This window comes from Trachypithecus francoisi, unplaced genomic scaffold (genome assembly GCF_009764315.1).
Source record: "Trachypithecus francoisi isolate TF-2019V2 unplaced genomic scaffold, Tfra_2.0 Lachesis_group0, whole genome shotgun sequence".
NCBI classification, from domain to species: Eukaryota; Metazoa; Chordata; class Mammalia; order Primates; family Cercopithecidae; genus Trachypithecus; species Trachypithecus francoisi.
Genome location: NW_022681453.1, coordinates 56760897 through 56784389, shown reverse-complemented (window position 1 = coordinate 56784389; position 23493 = coordinate 56760897). Strand labels below are relative to the sequence as shown.

The 23493-nt window shown below is 48.1% G+C and overlaps 1 protein-coding gene across 11 annotated transcripts in view; it reads left to right on the top strand.

Annotated features, from left to right (window-relative positions):
* The first annotated feature begins 1153 nt into the window (after nucleotides 1-1153).
* TMEM40 (transmembrane protein 40) overlaps nucleotides 1154-23493 on the top strand; it is a 31925-nt gene continuing 9585 nt past the window's right edge. For 6 of the 11 annotated variants that reach the window (XM_033210743.1, XM_033210740.1, XM_033210746.1 and 3 more), the window contains exons 1-4: nucleotides 1154-1503; nucleotides 15477-15557; nucleotides 16218-16349; nucleotides 22643-22732. In XM_033210743.1, coding sequence (XP_033066634.1) covers nucleotides 15485-15557; nucleotides 16218-16349; nucleotides 22643-22732 — 295 coding nt within the window. In that variant the 5' untranslated portion in view covers nucleotides 1154-1503; nucleotides 15477-15484. Of the gene's footprint in view, nucleotides 1504-15476; nucleotides 15558-16217; nucleotides 16350-22636; nucleotides 22733-23493 lie in introns of all 11 variants that reach the window. The other 5 variants (XM_033210741.1, XM_033210738.1, XM_033210747.1 and 2 more) reach the window with 3 other exon arrangements.

Below are 23493 nucleotides of genomic sequence, written 5' to 3'. Positions count from 1 at the left end.
ATAGGCATAACAAGAAAATACACAGTACAGCAGATGGTGAGCAGTGACACAGGCAGAGGGAAAGCTGGTGCGGGGTTACTACTTTAAGCAGGATGGTCAGAGAAGGCTTCATGGAGAAGGTGACTTTTGAGTGGACAGCTGAAGTGAGGGAGGGGTCAGGTGGCTTTCTAGGGGGAGAGCACTCCAGGCAGAGGGAACAGCCAGGGAAAAGGCCCTGAGGAGGGAGCCTACCCAGGGGAACTGGGACATGTTCCAGTGTTACTGGAGCAGAATGAGGGAGGAAGTCATGGGAACCAAGGCCAGAGAGGGACAGAGGTGTGGGGCAGATCTCACAGGAGCCTGTAAGACCTTGGGTTTTACCCTGAGTGCGATGGGAGTGTGGCAGCTGCTGAGCGGGGAGGGGTGTGAGCTGCCTTGGGTTTGAACAGGACCCCCTGGCTGCCTGGCTGATGAGAGTAGTCAGGGGTGAGGGGGGGAGCTGGGAGCCCAGTGATGACGCTGGCTGGATCAAGGTGACAGGTGAGGAGTGGAGAGAAGGGGCTGAATTCAGGCTATACTGAAGGCAGGACCAACAGGATTTTCCAGATGGGTCAGATACAGAGTGTTAGAAAGCAAAGTGTCAAGTATGACTCCAGGATTTGGGGCCTGAACTTAGGGTATGGATGACCCCTCTTCAGGAAGTCCTCCTGGGGAGCCCACAGCTCGCGGGACCTTGCCTGTTTCCCTCCAAGCCTGGGGCCCCCGTGGTAGGACGTGTTTCCTGTCCTGCTGCCACAGTGCTGGATAAGTGAGAGGTGAGAGGCGGAGACAGGCTGAGCTGGGGCCCTGCCCTCGACTGCGTGAGGTCTGACACTGCTCCTCCCACCTCTCTAGGGACCTGTGTTTTCCCACTTGCACAAGGCGAGTGGGTGCTCTCCAAAAGTTCCTCTAGCTGTAACCCAGTTTCCTACCTAGGAGCGGGCACTGCCAGCCTCCTGAGTCCCCGGGCCTTCTCTCCTGCTCCCTGCCCAACCTCAGCCTCCTGGGAGCATCGGAGTATCTTCCTTCCCCTCTGGGACACACAGGGCAGGTTGGGACACATGGCTAGGGCCTGAGTCAGCCTCACCAATGTGGGTGGAGGGGGTACCTGGGACATGTCCCCTCCTCCCTTCCCAGAGCTTGGTACAGCCAAGGGTGGCACAGCTGCCCCCGTTTCACTGGCTCCTGGAGTCCGAGGGCATGGCTGTGGCCCTGAGGCAGGGCCAGGCATGTAGCTGCCCCACCTGCCCCTCCTGCAGTGCTGTAGGGAAGAGTCAAGTCAGACAGGAAGGCCTGGGGCAGATAGCACCAGCAGGAAGGAATGCCATCCCAGTGAGCGAGTGGGGCCCAGGGGCAACGTCACGGTAGTCCCGCCCTCCTTGCTGTCACAGGTGCAGCCTGTCTTGTCCTTCCCCTGACCAACCCAGCATCCACACAGTCTACACAGAGTTCCTCTTGCTGCCCAGACAAACTAAAGGACCACAGGTAATGGGACATGGGGCTGGGTGAGCAGTGGGGTGGAGGGTCAGCTTTTAAGGAAATTGGGAGAGTGTCCTCAATAGGCTTGATATTGTGTGGTTCTTTGGTGGACCTGGGTTTGAGCCCCAGCTCTGCATCTTCCTAGCTGGGTGAGAACTTGTCTCTACCTCAGGGGAAGATGACAAATATTCACCTCCCTGGGTTGTGTTGAGGCTCCACCCGCCTACTTGGCCATGGTAGGTGACCAGCTCCCAATTCTGTCACCAACTTGCTGCAAGACTTTCAGAAAAACCCTTCACCTCTCTGAGCCTCAGTTTCCCTACTTGTGAAATGAAGGGTCCAACTAGATCTCTGAAGGCCCCTCACACCCTCGCTGTTATGGAACCTAACAGCTTAGTAGGGGAGGGGTGTTCCCGCAAATATCTCAGCCTCTGCACCACCATCAGTGACTGCAGGCAGCTGCCCCTCTCTCTGCCCCTCCTGGAGGAAGCCACCCTGAGCTACAGCTCAGGTTTGGGAGATTTGGGAGGAAGAAGCCAGCTGTCCCCCTGCTTCCAGCTCAAAGGCACCCCGGGAGGATATGCCAAACAGAAAGCTGGGCCATGGGGAGGGGGCCCTGCTGCTTGTCAGAGCCTCAGGCGCAGCGAGTGTGGCCCAAGGGGAGGGGGCTTGGCAGACCTCTCAGAGCTCCCCCCACCCATCCCCGTAGGCTGTCATCCTCGTCCTAGAGCTGCCTCTGTTCAAAGCACCCTGGCTCTCACTCTTCAAGCCAACCTAGTTTCCTTTTAAGGGGGATGAGAATGATTATGGTTTTGTGCTTATTATTTTCTTCTGTTTTGTTAAGAAACTGCCCAGAAAAGTTCAGAGCCCTAACTAACGAGTTGGGAGTGTGTGTTAGGGGGAGTGGTGGGGAGTGAACTCAGGCTAGTGTAGCCCTAGAGCACCAGGTTACTTGTGCTGGGAAATCCTCCTTGTGAAAAGGATCAGAGAGCGAGATCTCAAGTGCTGGCTGCACGCCAAGGACCATGCTGGGCCTGCCCTGCTCCCCGCCTTATTTCACTTTCACAACAACCCTGTGGGTGGTCTTTCCTTTTTCTTTTTCTTTCTTCTTCTTCTTCTTTTTTTAAATAACAGATTTACTGAGATGTAATTCACTACTATAAAATTCACCCTTTAAAAGTGTATAATTCAGGGCCAGGCGGCGTGGCCCACCTGTGTAATCCCAGTACTTTGGGAGGCCAGGGCAGGCAAATCACTTGAGGTCAGGAGTTCGAGACCAACCTGGCCAACATGGCAAAACCCCATCTCTACTAAAAATACAAAAATTAGCCAGGCATGGTGCGCACCTGTAATTCCAGCTACTCAGGAGGCTGAGGCGTGAGAATCACTTGAACCCAGGAGGCAGAGGTTGCAGTGAGCCAAGATTGCACCACTGTGCTCCAGCCTGGGTGAGAGGGAGACTCTATCTCAAAATAAATAGACAGATAGATAGATAGATAAAAATGAAGTGTACAATTCAGTGTTTTTGTGCATTCACAGAGTTCTGCAGCCAGCGCCACTATCTGATTTTTTTTAATCATCTCCAAGGTGAACCCTGTACCATTTAGCTGTCACTCCCCACTTCCCCTTCCCTCTGGCAACAACAAACCTACTTTCCATCTCTATGGATTTGTGTATTCTGGACATTTCATCTGGATGGAATCATATGGTGTGTGGTCCTTTCCGAGTGGCTTCTTTCGCTTAGCCCAATGTCGTCAAGGCTCATCCGCATTGCAGTGAGTGTCCATCCTTCCTTCCTCCCACTGGTTGGATGAGGTTGCATTGTATGATGATCTCAAACTTTGTGTCTCCATTTACCAGGGGATGGACATTTGGGTTGTTTCCATTTTTGGCTGTTATGTGTAATGCTGCTATAAACATTCATTACAAGTCTTTGTTCGGATATAGGTTTTCAATTCTCTCGCGAATATACTGGGGATTGGAATTGCTGGGTCATGTAGTAAATCTTTTTTAACTTTTGAGGAGCTGCCAAACTGTTTTCCAAAGTGACCTCCATTTTACAATCTGACCAGCAATGTATGAGGGCTCGGGTGTCTTCGCACCATCACCAATACTTGTTACTGTCTGTATGTCTCATCGTAAGCCACCCTAGTGGGTGTAAAGGGGTGTCTCATGGTGGTTTTGATTTGCACTTCCCTAATGACTAATGATGTGGAGCATCCTCTTTTTTTTTTTTTTTTTTTGAGACGGAGTTTCACTCTTGTTGCCCAGGTTGGAGTGCAATGATACGATCTCAGCTCATTGCAACCTTTGCCTCCCAGGTTCAAGTGATTCTCCTGCCTCAGCCTCCCGAGTAGCTGGGATTACAGGCACCCGCCACCATGCCTGGCTAATTTTGTATTTTTAGAAGAGATGGGGTTACTCCATGTTGGTCAGGCTGGTCTTGAACTCCCGACCTCAGGTGATCTGCCTGCCTCGGCCTCCCAAATTGCTGGGATTACAGGTGTGAGCCACTGTACCCAGCGATGTGGAGCATCTTTCTATGTGCTATTGACTATTTCTGCATCTTGTTTCGAGCAATGTCTATTTGAGTCCCTTGTCCATTTTTAAACTGGATTATTTGTCACTATCTGTTGAGTTGTAGGCATGCCCATTTTTCCAGCTAAGGATTCTGAAGTTCTGAGAATGGATGTGACACGCTCCAGGTCGCAGAGTCAGTGAGGGGTCGAGGCGGGAACTGAATATCTAGGTCTGTCTGATGTTCAAGAGAACTAACAAGCTCTTGTACTGGATGCCACCTTTCTGCTTCTTATTGTCAGTTGTGTGTGTGTGCGTGTGTGTGTGTGAGTGTGTGTGTGTGTAGTGTGTGTTGTGAGAGAGAGAGAGTGTGTGTGTGTGTGTGAGAGAGAGGTAGAGAGAAAGAGAGAGAGTAGGTAGAAACAGAGAGAGAAAGATGGGAAAGAGAGAGAAACAGAGACTGAGATTCCAGGCTGTGGGAGAAGGGACCCGCCTGGCTCTGTCTAGCTAGGCACCCACCTTGGTGCCTTGGTGTTTGACTCAACACTACACCAAGTTAGGACAATCAGAGCCAGAAAAAGCCTTTAATGAGTTTTAGGTTTCTTCCTATTAATCTTCAAATGTGTCAGTGGAGCCTCAAAAATGTTTTATGGAGTGTATACTCCCCTTCTAGTTTTCCTTGTCCCTAAATCTGAAATAAATTATCCGGTTAGACCCAAAAACCCCAAACCAGGACTAGCATCCCCTAGTGTCTAGCTAGGTCTGAGGATCTAGAGCAGCACTCATCTAACTTTTTGATTGCACAATCTTCTCAAGAAGAATGCTCTGGGCACCCTCAGCATATACATATGCATAGATATATACATGTATATACAAGTATAGTGGCCATTAGCTGATGTCTCGGGACCAGTGTACATTCACAGTGAATTTCATCACCAGTGATAGTGCATGGAAATCCACCTTTCAAATCGTTTCTCATTATTATTTCAGGAACTCAAATACAATTGTATTTGAGTTTGAGTTTGTATTTGTTTCTCGTTATTATTTTGTATTTTGAGTTTGTATTTGTTTCTCATTATTTCAGGAACTCAAATACACGGGAAAGAATTGTTTTGTGTGTGAGATTCCTTTCCATTGCTCTTTCCAACGTGGTAATGCAGCTAAACTAAGAGCAAGGACAAGTCTGTCCCACACTTTTCCTGTTGCTTGTTTGTACTTTCATGATTAGGGTTATCTCCATCCACAGTTTCTTTGCAGACTCTTTGAAGTCACTTGTCAACAATAAGGGGGCTGATTAAGTGAAAGCTATTTCATTTGAGCCTCAAATTAACCCAACTGGGCTCCTGCACACCACAATATATGGCAATAGTCTGAATGTAGAGAAAAGGAAGACATGGCCACAGTCAACCTGTCTGCCTTGTGGGGCTCCCCACTGGCCTCTGGGAGCCCCACTTAATGGACATGACATGTGGTGGTACACATCAGGGCTAAACTATATACTATTAACTAATTTTTAGTTAAAAGTTACATAGAAATCGATAAAGTAATATTTTCCTCCTGTACTTTGGAGAGAATTGCTTGAGAGACTAATAGGTTCTGAGCTAAGAACATCTAAGCCAACCCCTGCCACTCCTCAACTTGCCACCTCACATGGCAGCGTGCTCAGGACAACCCCAAAGCTGTTGTCATTTTTAGAATAGTATTTTATATATTGAGGCCAGGTGCAGTGGCTCAGCACAACACTTTGGAAGGCCAATCCCAACACTTTGGGAGGCTGAGGCAGGAGAATTGCCCAAGGTCAACAGTTCAAGGCTGCAGTGAGCCATGATTGCCTCACCGCACTTGAGCCTGGGTGACAAAGTGAGACCGGTCTCTAGAAAAGAAGAAAGAAAGAGAGAAAGAGAGAAAGAGAGAACAGAGAGAGAGAGAGAAAGAGAAAGAGAGGGAAGGAAGGAGGAAGGAAGGAAGGAAGGAAGGAAAGAAAGAAGGAAGGAAGGAAGGAAGGAGGGAGGGAGGGAAGGAAGGAAAGAAAAAAAGGAAGGAAGGAGGGAGGGAGGGAGGAGGGAAGGAGAGAGAGGAAGGAAGAGAAAGAAAGAAGGAAAGAAAAGGAAGGAAGGAAGGAAAGAAAGAAAGAGAAAAGGAAGAAAAGAAAGGAAGAAAATTCTTTTATATATTGAAGTTGGCAACTTCCCTCGTGACTTCCTCAAGGTACTGACCTTTTCCTTCTGAGCTCACAGCCCTACCTGCTCCCCCTGTCCTGGAGTCCTGGAGTAGTTCTGCAGAGACTTGGGGACAGTGACTAGGCCCATCCATGTGGAGCTCATCCCTAGGTCGAGTGCCCTGCTCCCCAAGCTACTTTTCTTGGGTGTATTTTCTACCCGCTACATCCTCTGGATTCTCTTTGTCTGTCCAGAACTTATTCTATGCAGGACCCAGGAGTAAACCCAAGATGGAGGATTGGGGATGGTGGAATGTGGGCCACGACCTTCACTGTAGACTCTGTGCTTCTGTTAATATGACCTAAGGCTATGGTAGCTTTGCTCTGTAGCTATATCACCTTGTTGGCTCATATCGCCACTTTAACAAACATTGGTTGTGCACCTACTATGTGCTAGACAACAGCCTCGATACTTGCACTGTTTTCTTTCCTTCCAGATTATCTTTTTAAAATCCTAGATCTTTCCATATAAACAGCCTCCACACAGAACCCAATCATCCTCTTTCTGTACAGCATTATTATTCTTCTTCTTTTTTTTTTGAGATGGAGTCTCGCTCTGTCACCCAGGCTGGAGTGCAGTGGTGCGGTCTCAGCTCACTGCCAGCTCTGCCTCCCAGGTTCACACCATTCTCCTGCCTCAGCCTCTCGAGTAGCTGGGACTACAGGCGCCCACCACCATGCCTGGTTAATTTTTTGTATTTTTAGTAGAGATGGGGTTTCACTGTGTTAACCAGGATGGTCTCGATCTCTTGACCTTGTGATTTGCCTGCCTCAGCCTCCCAAAGTGCTGGGATTACAGGCGTGAGCCACTGCGCCCTGCCTTGTTTTTGTTTTGTTTTTATTTTTTTTTTGAGACGGAGTCTCACTCTGTCACCCAGGCTGGAGTGCAGTGGCGCCGTCCCAGACCACTGCAACTTCTGCCTCCTAGGTTCAAGCAATTCTCCTGCCTCAACCTCCCAGGTAGCTGGGACTACAGGTGCGTGCCACAACATGTCTGGCTAATTTTTTGTACTTTTAGTAGAGGCAGGGTTTCACCATATTAGCCAGGATGGTCTCGATCTCCTGACCTCGTGATCCACCCGCCTCAGCCTCCCAAAGTGCTGGGATTACAGGCGTGAGCCACCGCACCTGACCACAGCCATTATTTTGAAACTTGGGTATCACACTTGATTTTGTCCCTTTTCACTTTCTTGTTGCAGCCTAGATGCCATTCCACACTCCTCAGGGGCAACCCCAGGTCCTGTCTGCATCCTTGTGTATGCAGTGGCCATAAGGTTCCCCCACATTCATGGAAGTTCCTCTAGTCCAGTCAGCTGGATGGCCGGCCAGTGCGGCTTGTCATCTCACTGTTAAACTGCCTGGCTGACTTAGACAAAATGGTGGAGGTGTAAACCGTAGCATCTTCTTTCTTCCCCTCTTCACGGTTCCCCTCACACTCTGATGTGATGTTGATGTGTTCATATCCACACTCCTCACTGTGTGGTCTTGAGCAAGTCCTTTTCCCTTTCTGGGCCTCAGTTTTGATCTCCTGGATGCAACACTGTAGAATTCCAACTTGGGGAGGGGGAGAGACCTCCAAGCCTGGAGATCTGTGGGGAGGTAAGGTGGGCCTGGGGGAGAGTAGTGAGAGAGAAGAAGGGGTATAAACAAGTGGAAGATGCTATAAAGGGAGAGGGAGATACAAAGAATCTTTGTAGTCCTAATATTATTTCTTTTTTTATTGTTTGTTTGTTTATTTATTTATTTATTTATTTTGAGATGGAGTCTTGCTCTGTCGTCCAGGCTGGAGTACAGTGGTGTGATCTCAGCTCACTGCAAGCTCTGCCTCCTGGGTTCATGTCATTCTCCCGCCTCAGCCTCCCGAGTAGCTGGGACTACAGGCACCTGCCAGCACACCTGGCTAATTTTTTTTTTTTTTTTTTGGTATTTTTTAGTAGAGATGGCGTTTCACAGTGTTAAGATGGTCTCGATCTCCTGACCTCGTGATCCGCCTGCCTCGGCCTCCCAAAGTGCTGGGATTACAGGCTTGAGCCACTGCACCCAGCCTCCTAATATTATTTCTTTAAGCTCTTAAATTCAGCACTTTGTGACTTCTTTTAATTAAGCATTTCATCTAAGCCAGGGGCTAGAATGTAGCCGGGAGCCAGAAAAACATGGTTTCTACTTCCAGGGAGCTCAGAATCTAAGTCCTTTTAATCTCAATCCTCACAGCAACCCTGCAAGGCAGTGACACTATCCCTAATTTACAGATGAGATAACAGAGGCCTGGAGACGTAAAGTAATTTTCCAAAATCAGGAGCTGGGAAGTGAAGTGCTTAAGCCTGACTTCTTAAGTGCTAAAGTAGGTGCTACTAGACCCCGTTGTCCCAGTGGCTTCACCAGGGCATCTCTCAGTATCGCCCCCTGGGTAAGGACATGATATTGCGTCCTGTGCTATCCAAAACCCCATCTGAGCTCCAGAGCCCTTAGTGTGTGACGTTGTTCCCTGTTTGATGGATGAGGTAAAGGGCCTAGAGGAGCGAATTGAAGGAGAAGCAGCTGCACTAGCAGCAGCAGCAGCAGACTTTCCACTCGAACCTCCAAAAAGGGACACAGCTCTGTCAACATCTCGATTTTATCCCAGTGAGGCCTACGTTGGACTTCTGACCTGAAGAACTGTGAGATAATTTGTGTGGTTTTAAGCCACTAAGTTGGTGGGTGTTGTTATCACAGTGATAGAAAAACCACTGAGGTGCTGAACCAGGTCCAAGAGGTGCACCTTCAGCAGGGGGACAAGTCTCTAGGGCAGGATCATCAGGGCTGCTGCTGCTTTGGGGATCATAGCGCTGGAAGATGAGGGAAAGGAGGGGTCTGGGGAAACCCGGGAGGTCCCCAACCCAGCCTGAAGTTCAGCCCCAGCCCCTCATATGGGGGCTCAGGGACCCTGCCAAGCCTCAGCCTGGAGGCTGGAGTGAAGTCTGTGGAGCCAGTCTGCCATGAGCCCTGTTGAGCTCTGCAGGAAGCTGGAGCCCTCCCGAGACATTTGTCTCAACTACAGTGCTTTGGTTGCAAGTTACAAAGCCACCTCAGGCTACCAAAATAGACTTTCCTGGGAAGATAAGGAGGTGGGGGTGGGTCTCACAGAACAGAGGGAAAGGGTAAAAAACAAGACTGCAGAAGAGGCTGTGACCAGGAGGCAGAATAGAGAGCATCAGCCTCCTCAGGGCTCTGTCTCAGGGCAAACCACCTATGCCAGCCTTTAGGGCTCTGGGTCACTCATGTCACAAGTCAGATTCCTGCGGAAAGAGAGGCTGATGTTCTAACCTGGGTAATGGGAGTGACCACTCCACAGATTCCATGTAAAAGGGGCTTAGGGAGGGAGTGCAATTATTTTGGGGAGTACTTATTTTGGAGCTGTGATTGCATAACAAAGATCTGTTTGAAGCTGGGCGCGATGGCTGATGCCTGTAATCTCAACACCCTGTCTCAAAAAAACAAAAGAAAAACGAAAAAGGATCTGTTTGAAATCAGAGTGCATGCTTGTCTGGGGTGGCTTGGGAAGCTGAAGGAGATTCCTGAGAACACTGTTGTACCCTTGGCTCTGCCCTTGGCCTTGTCCCCACCCCTCAGCCAGGAAGGGCTTGACACATCGAGGGCCAGCCCCAAGCTGTTGTCCAGTGGGGGCTGGATTTCCTCAAAGAGAAATCCTGTGTAATCATCAGAAGATGGGGGCTTTCACGCCAGGTGGGCAAAAGCAGCAAACGTCCATTCCTCTGTCCACTCTGTTCCCCTCCCAGCTGCGGTTTCTGCTTCCAGAGCTCCCACCCCATTTCCCACACTGGGCTTGTTTAGCTGAGCTTGCCCTGCATTTCTGGCCCACAGACACGTTCCTCGGTCTACCCTCAGGAAAAGTTGGCCATCTTTAGCTTGGCATTCAAGGCCCAGACTGATCTTCTCCACCCTTTCTGGCTCTTAACCCTTCAACTGCCTGCTACCCCCAACCTCCTCCACTGAAACTTTTATCCTACTCTGCCTTTCTCTTCCTGTTGAAATCCAATTCCGTTTCAGTCACCTCAGCCCCCTCATCCAATATGGGACACCAGGAATACAAGCAATCCCTGAATCAAGAAGCAGGGTTCTGGAGCTGTTACCACACAATCAATGGGTTCACCGCCCAATGCACATAGAGGCCAATACCATGGCACTGGCTTTTGAGAAAAGAAAAGCTTTATTACAAGTCCAGTGGCAAGGAGATAGGAGGAAACACTCAAATCTGTGTCACCAAGCTGGGAGCTGGTCAGGTTTTATAAGCATAGGGTAATGAGGTATGATCTGATTGGATCTTGCAATGAAGTGATGTGGGAGGCATGATCTGATTGGATCCTGCCATGGGGCGATGCCAGAGCTTGATCTTATTGGATACTGAATCCTGGCATGTGCTATCCGCTTCTTAATTCAGTCCCCACTCCTCAGTCTGAGCACTTAGGTTCCCCTGTAGTTGCACGCATAGTAACCTGGCATGCTCAGGTTATGTGGCTGTCAACCTGCGGGTCCATGGCAACTGAAAAACAACTCACAATTTGTTACACAAAAGTTGAGCCAAATTGATCTGATGTGATGAAAGAGCCAGCCTTGCCCCTGTGTGGCTCCATGACCTGTGCAAGTTCATCTCCATTTCAGGGCCTTGGTTTCCTCTTCTGTAAAATATGACAATAATCTCCACCCTGCCTCCCTCCTGGTTGTATGAGAGTCAAGAGAGCTGGAAGAGGAGAGTGCTGTGAGGCTGTCATGACTCAGTGTGCTCTGTCAGCCCTCCTGCCCTGGGCCCAGGCTCTGTGACAGCAGGAGCTCAGGAAATCTGGGCTCACCTGAAGGGGAAGTCCAGTTTAGCAGGACCCGTGGGTACAGAGGCCCCGGCACCACCCCTGACTCAGCAGGGCTGGGCTTTTTGGAGAAAAGTACCAGAAAGTCAGGCATTCCATTTCCTTGTAGGATCAGCCTTGGATGTGGGGGCCGCCTGAGGTGGTGCTAGAGGCCTCTAATCGGGGGGTAGCTGGGGCATGAAGCTTCTTTGTTGGGGTAGGAGTGAGATTTGAATCCATCTATAAACTGGAAGACCTTGAACAAGTCTCTTCCTCTACCTGAGCCTCAGTCCTTCCCTATGTTAAATAAGACCTGTGTGGAGGCCGGGGGTGGTGGCTCATGCCTGTAATCTCAGCACTTTGGGAGGCCAAAGTGGGAGGATCATTTGAGCCCAGGAGTTCAAGAGCAGCCTGGGCAACATAGTGAGACCACATCTCTACAAAAATATAAAAATAAAAAAATTAGCTGGCTGTGGTGGCAAATGCCTGTAGTCCTAGCTACTTGGGAGGCTGAGGTGGGAAGATCGCTGGAACCCAGGAGGCTGAAGCTGCAGAGCCGTGATCATGCCACTGCATTCCAGCCTGGGTAATAGAGTGAGACCCTGTCTCAAAAAAAAAAAAAAAAGAGAGAAAGAAAGGAAAGAAAGGAAGAAAAGAAAGAGAAAAAAGAAAGAAAGAAAGAAAGAAAGAAAGAAAGAGAGAGAGAGAGAGAAAGAAAGAAAGAAAGAAGAAAGAAAGAAAAAAAGAAAAATGGGTGGAGGAAAAACAGACAAAGACATTAAAAGGAGAAACAGAGCCATGTCAGGTCTTCCCTCTGTGATGGTTCCATTCCTCCCCTTCAGTGTGCTAAAGACCTGCCCAAGGAAGTTCCCTTGGCTATGGGAACAATTACTCAAGGCTCCATCAGTAGCTAAATATAAGCCAGGTCAGCATATTTGCATAACACTCTCATGACTGTTAGTGTGTCCTCTTTCCTGGTGCCAATGTTAGGGTCCTAAAAAGAGGGCCAGCGTCACTCCTTTAGTCTCCCAGCATGGGCTGAGCAACTACCCTTACTTAACCGCTTTCCATGTGGTCCTGGGCAAGTTTCTTTCTTTCTTTTTTTTTTTTTTTTTTTGAGACAGAGTCTCGCCCTGTCACCCAGGTTGGAATGCAATTGCGTGATCTCAGTTCACTGCAACCTCTGCCTCCTGGGTTCAAGTGATTCTCCCGCCTCAGCCTCCTGAGTAGCTGGGATTACAGGCTTGCAACCACCACGCCCAGCTAATTTTTGTATTTTTAGTAGAGACTGGGTTTCACCATGTTGGCCAGGATGGTCTCGATCTCCTGACTTCGTGATCCACCCGCCTCAGCCTCCCAAAGTCCTGGGATTACAAGCGTGAACCACCATGCCCGGCCGGTCCTGGGCAAGTTTCTTATCCTCTCTGTGCCCCAATATTCTGACCTATAAAATGGGCACAGCCCTAGTGAGCCTTCATAGGTTTGTGGTGAGGAATAGATTAGTTAACACAAGTTAACTGTTAGAACCTTGCCTGGCAGATAGTAGGCACTTATAGCTGCTTGTTATCATTTTTCCTTTGTTCCCAGCTCTGTACAGGGTATGGGTGACACGGAGATGAATCAGCCTTAGTCCGTACTTAGGCTGCATTCATGATCTAGTGAAGGAGACAAACCCTGGATGGTGGTACATGCCTGTAGTCCTACCTACTCAGAAGGCTGAGGCAGGAGGATCGCTTGAGTCCAGGAGTTCAAGGCTGCAGTGAGCTGTGATTGCACCACTGCACTCCAGCCTGGGTGATAGAGAAAGACTGTGTCAAAAAAAAAAAAAAGCTAGGGATAGTGGAGGGAGTAATGTTAGGGGAGTGGGGAATAGAGTTGGTGGGTATCGTTTAGACAACTGAAAGAGTACTTCATGAGAGAAGTGGGTTTTGACCTGTGCTTGGAAGGTCAGATGCAATTTTGACATTAGGAAAGAATGGACTAAGCCAAAAGTGCTGTGTGTGACCAGGACACAGAGCAGGATGGAGATGAGACTGGAAAAAGAGTTTATCACTTTGTAAACTTCAGTCTATCTGACATCAGCCAGCAACTCTCTTTCCCCCATGTGGCTCTACAACTCTTCCTCCACTCTAGCTGAAATGCCTTCATTAGAGATGATCTCAGCCAATGAATATGTGGTAGTCACCTGTTGCGTGCAGAGAACACTATTCAAAATAGAAATATGCCCTGGAGGCTTCTGTTGTCAGTCATTCCATCTTGATATCGATGCATTTTTAATGGCTAGTGACTTCCTAATGCCTAGCTGAATTCTGCTCTGAGAAATGGGAAGTTTTATTCTAGAAAAGGGTAGGCCGGGCGCGGTGGCTCACGCCTGTAGTCCCAGCACTTTGGGAGGTCAAGGCGGGCAGATCACAAGGTCAGGAGTTCAAGACCAGCCTGGCCAATATGGTGAAACCCCGTCTCTACTAAAAACACAAAAATTAGCTGGGCGTGGTGGCGGCGCCTGTAATCCCAGCTACTCAGGAGACTGAGGCAGAAGAATCACTTGAATCCCGGAGGCGGAGGTTGCAGTGAGCTGAGATTGTGCCACTGCCCTCTAGCCTGGGTGACAGAGCAAGCAAGACTCCATCTCAAAAAAAAAAAAAAAAAAACGGTAATGGAGTCTGAGGTCTAGGAGATGGGGGATGAGTGGGGATGGGACTGGACACCGGATGTCCAAGGGTAAGAGGAGACCTGTAGAGGAGGAAACACACATTCCCAACGGCCCTGCTAAGGACTGTCCTGCCATTTTCACATACTATGAGGTAAGCACTATTACTGTCTCCATTTTACAGATGAGAAACCCAGGGCACAATGAGGGATTAAGTAACTTGCCCATGCTTCCATCGCTAGAAGAGGCAGAGACAGGATTTCAGCCCAGGCAATCTGACTCTAAGACACAGGAGAGGAGGCTTCCTGCCAAAGTCTTGTGGTAGATTCTCTAGACCATTCTCAAATGGGGGATGATGTTTGCCCCACAAAAGGGGTCATTTGGCAATGTCTGGAAACATTTTTTATTGTCACAGCTGAACAGGAAAGTGCTACTGGCATCTGGGAGGGAGGAGGCTGCTAAACATCTCACAATGTGTTACCCAGTCCCAAATGTCAGTCGTGTTGAGGCTGAGAAACTATGGTTTAAATTAGTCAGAGGCTGGGCACAGTGACACGTCTGTAGTCCCAGCTACAGGCTGCGGTGAGAGGATTGCTTGAGCCCAGGAGTTCAAGACTAGACTGGGCGATATAGCAAGACCTCTGTCTCAGATAAAAAAGTAAAAAATAAATGAGTCAGAGACTAGTAAATCTACCTCCTCTCAGATTTGAGGTCTCAGCTTCAGAGCTGGGAGTAGAAGAAATGGGGCAAGGAATCAAAAGGAAGCCTGCACTTCCTGGCTCAGCTGCTATAACAGAGACTCATAGCACAGCGGCTCCATTAAAAGAAACTTCTTGGGCCGGGCGCAGTGGCTCAAGCCTGTAATCCCAGCACTTTGGGAGGCCGAGACGGGCGGATCACCAGGTCAGGAGATCGAGACCATCTTGGCTAACACGGTGAAACCCCGTCTCTACTAAAATATACAAAAAACTAGCCGGGCGAGGTGGGGGGTGCCTGTAGTCCCAGCTACTAGGGAGGCTGAGGCAGGAGAATAGTGTAAACCTGGGAGGCGGAGCTTGCAGTGAGCTGAGATCCGGCCACTGCACTCCAGCCTGGGCGACAGAGCGAGACTCTGTCTCAAAAAATAAAATAAAATAAAATAAAATAAACTTCTTTCCTATGCACATAGCTGTCAAGAGGTGGCAGGTGGCTCTGTGTGTGAGGCCTGCCAGGGCTCAGGACTCCCTTGCCTTTTTGCTCAGTCATTCCTGGATGTTGGCCATGTTTGTGGGATTGGAGTTGGTTCACCAACTTCAAATCTGCATTCCTGTCAAAATTGTACCTAGGCTGGACATGGTGGCTCACACTTGAATCCCAGCACTTTGGGAGGCCAAGGTCGGAGAATTGCTTGAGCCCAGGAGTTCGAGACCAGCGTGGGCAACATAGAGATACCCTGTCTCTACGAAAAAAATAAAATAAAATAAAGATGGTGCCTGACTTGTCAGGTACAGATAAAAACTGACTTCCTTCATGAAGTCCCCTGCTAGTTGTCTAGCCAATACCCACCACCCCGATTCCCCACTCCTTTAAGCCTCCTCCCTCCACTGCCCCGGCCTTCTTGCTTGCCAACAGAACTACCATTTTTTTGTTAATTAATTTTCTTATTCCTTTGAATGTTGAGTGTTTGTCTTTTCGTTATTTATTTGCCAAGCTCTTTATATATTAAGATATTAACTAAGGTGATATTAACTACTGATTATTGTTATTCCTCCAGGAAAAGCCATGGAGACTTCAGCATCCCCCTCCCAGCCTCAAGATAACAGTCAAGTCCACAGAGAAACAGAAGATCTGGACTGTAAGTTTGCCTTCTCTGACCCTCTGGGCAAAACCACATGGGAGGTGGAGTCCAAAAGTAGAAGGGATGGAAGAAGACCCTGCTCAGCTCATTTTGCACAGGGCCTCAAATCACAGTTGAAATGGGGAAGTAGTGGTTTTATACACATGCACACATACATGTGCGTAGTCCAATCTGTCTTCCTGTGCTATCTCACTATGGGGACCCTCAGCTGCTTGCCAAATCTCAAGAATTCTCTGGGGGCTTGGGCTGGCACTAGGGAATACCCCTAGAAGGTAGAGAGGGTCCTGTGTGACCCCAGAATGGGGAATGGGAAGGTTTAGGGCTTGATCACACCCCATCTTGGCTGTAATTTACAAAGGATCCTAAATTGGCAACTCCTCTACAGAGTCTAGCTTTCTCTGGGCGCAGGGCGGGGGGCTTAGAAACCCCTTTTCTGAGTCCACATTCAGATAAATCTCTGTACTGAGCCTTCCTTGAGCCCCTGGTATCTCTGAGAGCCTTGGTCTCCTGCACGTTGCATTGGCCCTAGATATTTGGGAAGATAATCCAGTCCTTCCTGGCTTCTCAAGTCCAAGTAGAACCCTGGAGAGGACTGGGTGGTCCCTGGGATGGGAAGGGTGGGAAATGCTCATCCCCTGGCCTCTATGTGCCTTGCAGATGGAGAGACAGATTTCCACAAGCAAGATGGGAAGGCTGGACTATTTTCCCAAGAACAATATGAGAGAGACAAGTCTTCTTCCTCCTCCTCCTCTTCCTCCTCATCCTCTTCTTCCTCCTCCTCCTCCTCAGGTATAGCAAAGATTTAAATACATGTGCATTATTCAAGAAAAAGATTTACATGGGGAAACAATCCCTCATACTTGAAGTCATTGAAGTATTTGAAACTCCAATACTGTTTCTCCACATTCTCTTCTAGAGTCGATCTGTCCACATGTCCTTCTATGTACACAGTTATAATTGATCGTACAGGCAATTCTTTTTTTTTTTTTTTTTTTTTTTTTTTTTTTTTTTTGAGGAGGAGTCTCGCTCTGTCGCCCGGACTGGAGTGCAGTGGCCAGATCTCAGCTCACTGCAAGCTCCGCCTCCCGGGTTTACGCCATTCTCCTGCCTCAGCCTCCCGAGTAGCTGGGACTACAGGCGCCCGCCACCTCGCCCGGCTAGTTTTTGTATTTTTAGTAGAGACGGGGTTTCACCGTGTTCGCCAGGATGGTCTCGATCTCCTGACCTCGTGATCCGCCCATCTCGGCCTCCCAAAGTGCTGGGATTACAGGCTTGAGCCACCGCGCCCGGCCGATCGTACAGGCAATTCTGTCCTCCATTTAAAAATTTTCCCATCTTGTCCTAAGCTTTTTGCCATGTTATTCTGTAATATCTCTGCAGCTATTTTTATTTATTTATTTATTTATTTATTTATTTATTTATTGAGACGGAGTCTTGCTCAGTCGCCCAGGCTGGAGTGCAGTGGCGCAGTCTCGGCTCACTGCAAGCTCTGCCTCCCGGGTTCACGCCATTCTCCTGCCTCAGCCTCCCAAGTAGCTGGGACTACAGGCGCCCGCCGCCACGCCCAGCTAATTTTTTGCATTTTTAGTAGAGACGGGGTTTCACTGTGTTAGCCAGGATGGTCTCGATCTCCTGACCTCGTGATCCACCGCCTCGGCCTCCCAAAGTGCTGGGATTACAGGCGTGAACCACCGCTCCCGGCCTATGCAGTTATTTTTAATGTTTACCGAACAGCCCCTCAAGTGGCTGCATTTCATGTAAAGTAACATTTAGGTTTATTAGGAGCACCCCAGTGCCATAGTCAAAGCGTGTGTTACAGGTTCAAATCCTGTCTTTACCACTAACTAGCTACATGTCCTCGGGTAAACTGCTCAACCCCTGGCTGCCTCAGTGCCCTCATCTGTAAGATGGGGATGATAGCAATACATAATACCTCGTGGGATTCTTGTGAGGATTAAATTCGTTATACAGGTAAAATCTTAGCACAAAGGACATATTAATAGCTCTAAAAGTAATTGTTGTGTTATGATCTTCCCCTCCCAGGTTTATCATGCTCATGATCATCCTTGTGCAAAAGCTTTTGCTTTTTGAATTTTTGTACAAATCATTCCAAAGTATTGATTCCTTGCCAGTACTTTAGTGGGTTTAGAGGAACGACATCTCCAATAGCATCTTTTTTTTTTTTTTTTTTGAGACAGAGTCTTGCTCTGTCACCCAGGCTGGAGTGCAGTGGTGTGATCTTGGCTCACTGCAACCTCTGCCTCCTGGGCTCAAGCGATTCTCCTGCCTCAGCCTCCCGAGTAGCTGGGATTATGGGAACTCGCCACCATGCCTGGCCAAATTTTTGTATTTTTAGTAGAGACAAGGTTTCTCCATGTTGGCCAGGCTGGTCTTGAACTCCTGACCTCAGGTGATCTGCCCGCCTTGGCCTCCCAAAGTGCTGGGATTACAGGCATGAGCCACTGTGCCTGGCCTCCAATAGCATCTTGATTACAAATAACCACATTATTCTCCAAGAAACAGTGGAATGTTCTTTCATTTGTACTCTTTTAATTTAAAATATAAGGCTAAATTTTATAGTAGTAGCACCAGCAATATTTATTGAATGCTTACTCTGTGCTGGGAGCTGTTCTAAGCACTTGCATGTAATAACTCAATTCTCACAGCAACCCATAAAGGAAGGTATTATTATTATTCCCAGTTTATAAGTGAGAAAACTGAGTCACAGAGAGGAAAACTGACCTGCTCTAAGAGAACTCAGTAACCAACTTGGGATTCCCTGGAGGTTTTTGTGGAACCGGGGAGGCTAACTCTCCTTAGCCAGAGCTCCTGCACTATGATCTCTTTTATGCTGTGGGCTTGAGCTTAAGATTTTATTTAATGGAAGGTCCCCTGGGCTGGAAGGAAAAAAAAAAAAAAAGAAAAGCTCTGGTCTTATGTCCTCATGATGCAGATGCTGAGACCAAGGCCCAAAGTCACAAAATCAATGATCATTTCAGCAGAGGAGGGAGAGTGGTCAGTGGGCCCAGTGGGTTTGTTTGTAGCCAGTCTCCTCATGGCACTGGAAAGGAAGCCATCTCCCCATTTAAAAACAAAAAAATGAGAAAACACACAAGCCCACCAGGTATGAGGTTTGGCTCTGGAAGAAGAGTTTCCAGGTGCAGGGAGGGGGCTGTTTGTTGCCTGTCCTTTTGTTTCTCCTCCCTGGGCCGGAAGGAGTGTTCTGTCCTCTGGTTCTGGTTGTCCCTCAAGGAGTGCTGCTCCTCCAAAAATGTCCCTCATGTGACCATAATCCCTGGCACCCTGGCACCTAGGCACCCTGGAGTCTCCACCTCATACATGGGACTGGCTGAAATTAGCCAAATGGAGCACTAAGAGAAAGCAGCAGGAGAAAGCCACAGTCCTAGAAGCATGAAGACAGGCTGACATTCAGGATCCTGGTCCCTGATCCTACCGTGACTCACCTGCAGCCAGAACATGACTGCCTGTTTTTCAGGCCCGGAGGGGACCTGTTACTCTAGAGGCCCCAAGCCTGGGTACCTCATTGCAGCCCTGCCGTCCTCACACGCAGGACCCTCACTCACAGTCACATCCAGCATCTCTCTCCCACATACCTGTTTTATTTATTTATTTATTTTTACTTATTTGTTTATTTTTTGAGATGGAGTCTTGCACTGTTGCCCAGGCTGGAGTGCAGTGGCACGATCCTGGCTCACTGCAAGCTCCACCTCCTGGGTTCATGCCATTCTCCTGCCTCAGCCTCCCGAGGAGCTGGGACTACAGGCACCAGCCCCACGCCCGACTAATTTTTTGTACTATTAATAGAGATGGGGTTTTACCGTGTTAGCCAGGATGGTCTCGATCTCTTGACCTCGTGATCCGCCTGCCTCGGCCTCCCAAAGTACTGGGATTACAGGCGTGAGCCACCGCGCCCGGCCCACATACCTGTTTTAATCCAGTTATTTTTAGATGAAGTTTTATTTTCAACCGTAAAAGATTACACACAGGTACATTGTAGAAAAATACAGAGTATATAGGGAAACAGAAATATGAGAAAATAAATCACCCTTTGCTCCATTACCCAGAGATAACCACCCAAAACGTATTAGTGTATTCCTTACATTTATTTAACAAATATTTACTGAGCACCAAATTTGTGCCAGTCTTTGTCATGGGTACTAGGGACACCAGCAAAGAACAGTGAGTCTTTTTTTTTTTTTTTTTTTTTTTTGAGACAGAGTCTCGCCCTCTGTCGCCCAGGTTGGAGTGCAGTGGCGCAATCTCAGCTCACTGCAACCTCTGCCCTTTCAGGTTTAAGCAGTTCTTTGCCTCAGCCTCCAGAGTAACTGGGATTACAGGCGCATGCCACCACGCCCAGCTAATTTTTTTGTGTATTTTTAGTAAAGATGGGGTTTCACCATCTTGGCCAGGCTGGTCTTGAAGTCCTGACCTCGTGATCCACCCGCCTTGGCCTCCCAAAGTGCTGGGATTACAGGCGTGAGCCACCATGCCCAGCCGAACAGTGAGTCTTTCTGCCATGGTTAATTTTTTTTTTTTTTTTTTTTTTTTAATTTATAAAGAAAAGAGGCTGGGCGCAGTGGCTCACTCCTGCAATTCCAGCACTTTGGGAGGCCAAGGCAAGCAGATCACCTGAGGTTAGGAGTTCAAGACCAGCCTGGCCAACATGGTGAAACCCTTTCTCTACTAAAAATACAAAAATTAGTCAGGTGTGGTGGCGGGCGCCTGTAATCCCAGTTACTCGGGAGGCTGAGGCAGGAGAATCACTGAAGCTGGGAGGCAGAGGTTGCAGTGAGCCAAGATCGCGCCATTGCACTCCAGCCTGGGTGACAGAGTGAGACTCTGTTTCAAAAAAAAAGAAGAAGAAAAAGAAAAAAGGTGTATTTAGCTCACAGTTCTGCAGTTTGGGTAATTTCTTAAGTAACTAAATCAGAGAGCATATACAAAAAATAGTCTTCATTTTAAACAGCATATATTCCATAATACCTTTTATTTAAAAAAATTGTATTAGGCTGGGCACGGTGGCTCATGCCTGTAATTCCAGCACTTTGGGAGGCCAAGGTGGGTGGATCACTTGAGTCCAGGAGTTCGAGACCAGCGTGGGCAACATAGCGAAACCCCATCTCTACTAAAATACAAAAAATTAGCTGGGCGTGGTGGCACCTACCTGTAATCCCAGCTACTCAGGAGGCTGGGGCATGAAGATCACTTGAGCCTGGGAGGTCAAGGCTAGAGTGAGCCCTGATTGCACCACTGCACTCCAGCCTTGGTGACAGAGTAAGACCCTGTCTCCAAAACAAAATTGTATTATGAATATATCACAGAGAAAGCTAAAACAATGTTTATTCACACATTGATGGCAATTGTCTCTAGTGGATATTTAGAGTAATTGACAGTTGTGGTGGTGCACACCTGTAATTCCAGCACTTTGGGGAGCCAAGGTGGGTGGATCACCTGAGGTCAGGAATTCACAACCAGCCTGACTAATATGGTGAAACCTCGTCTCTAGTAAAAAAAAAAAAAAAAAAATTCGCCAGGCGTGGTGGCACATGCCTGTAATCTGAGCTACTTGGGAGGCTGAGACAGGAGAATCTTTGTACCTGGGAGGCGGAGGTTGCAGTGAGCCGAGATCGTGCCACTGCACTCCAACCTGGGCAACAAGAGCCAAACTCCGTCTCAAAAAAAAAAAAAAAACAAAAAACCCAAGTGCGGTGGTTCATGCCTGTAATCCCAGCACTTTGGGAGGCCAAGGCGAGCGGATAACCTGAGGTCAGGAATTCAAGACTAGCCTGACCAGACCAACATGGAGAAACCCTGTCTCTACTAAAAGTACAAAATTAGCTGGGTATGGTGGCAGGCGCCTGTAATCGCAGCTACTAGGGAGGCCGAGGCAGGAGAATCGCTTGAACCTGGGAGGTGGAGGTTGCAGTGAGCTGAGATCGTGCCATTGCACTCCAGCCTGGGCAACAAGAGAGAAACTCCGTCTTGAAAAAAAAAAAAGGAAAATTGGAATAATTTTTACTTTATTTTCTGTATTTCTTTATTTTGCAACATGCATTATCTTTTTAGCAATAAAAAGTCATTTTTTGCACTGATGAATATTTGTGAAATATAGAAGAGAATAGAAGTCACCCAGAATCCTCTCTTCTGAGATGAACACCACTGTTGTGATTTTGTTGAGCTTCCCAATCCCTCTTCCTCCTTATCCAGTTGAGATCACAGATGCACTGATGCTTAAGCACAATTAATTTGGTTTCCTGGAATTTTTTAAATTGCCCATGACTGACCAGGAGGTCCCATGGTCCTGTCTTGGGATAAAGGAATCTTCTGGACCTGGAGCCAGAAACTCGTAGACCTGAATTCTTGGAATGCTGACTGGCCAAAGAGCACAAATGACAACCATTTTCAAGTCTTGATCAAGCTCCTGTTCGCAGCTGGGCACCCTTGCAGGGTGGAGAACCCAGGTCATGTCCTTCAGGAGATGAAATGTTTGGAGAGAGGTACATCATGAGACCGCTGGCCTTTGTGTCCACTGAGTCAGGGACAGACGGTGCTATAGAAACCCCAGCAGGGAAAGGCAAGACCAGTGTGAGCTGGGGCAGTTGGCAAAGGCTTTCTATAGGAGGTGTGACATCAGCTTAAGCTTCTCAATAACACAGACAAACAGGAAGGATATTCCGGGGGGTGGGAGACACAGCAAACATCCAGAGCCAGTGTGATGGGTGGGGAAACAGAGATGACACAGCCCCTGCACTTGGAAGCCATCTCAGTACTGTGACGCCTCATGGGACCTTGTCTTATCTTCATGGAAGTCTTATAAAGTAGGCAAGGCAGCAGCAGAAATATTATGTAGACATGAAATCAACAGAAATATTAAGGGATTTGTCCAAAGTCACACAGAAAGTGAGTGGCAGGTCTCTTACCTCCAGTCCCCAGATCAGAGTTCCTCCCATCAAACCACACTCTTCGCATAAACTACATTCTGAGAATGGCCACCAGAACGAACGCATTCCCAGCTCAGTCCAGGCTGAGCTTCTCCTACAGCTTGTGTTTGTTCCCCTCAGAGAGCAGCGATGAAGACCAGCACCCCAGAGCAACCAGAAAACGTCGACGGAGCCTGGGGGCTGGACACCCCCATGGGAACGGCTCACCCGGTAGGCAATAGGCCTTATCATTTTTCTTTTGCCCACTCACTCACTGTTGAGTTTCTCAGTGGGACTGAACCTGCCTGTGTGATGTTCTTCACAGCATTGTTTACGGCAGGATAAAATAGGAAATAGCCTGACAGCAGCAGAATAAAGGATGCTTCACCCTGTCCTGGTGACAGCTCTGCTCTTCATCTATCGCTGAACTGAAAAAGAAAGATGCCAAATCATAGAATTAATTCGATCTCGTATATACTTTATAAAAATTCAGACATACGGTTATTATCAAAACTGGAAGGAAAAATACCAAAATGTTAATAGTGGTTATCTCAGGATGGTGGAATTATAAGTGATTTTTATTTTCCCTTTTTTGAACTGTCCTATACTATAAATAATTTACAATGAGCATGTTTTATTTTTTATTTATTTATTTTTTGGAGACAGGGTTTCACTCTTGTTGCCCAGACTGGAGTGCAATGGTGCGATCTTGGCTCACCATAACCTCCACCTCCCGTATTCAAGCAATTCTCCTGCCTCAGCCTCCCAAGTAGGAGGCTAGGATTACAGGCATGCGCCACCATGCCTGGCTAATTTTGTATTTTTAGTAAAGACGGGATTTTACCATGTTGCTCAGGCTGGTCTCGAACTCCTGGACTCAAGTGATCCACCCACTTCGGCCTCCCAAAGTGCTGGGATTACAGGGGTAAGCCACCGCGCCTGGCAGAGCATGTTTTATTTTTACAACCAGGAAATAATTTTTGCAAAAGAAA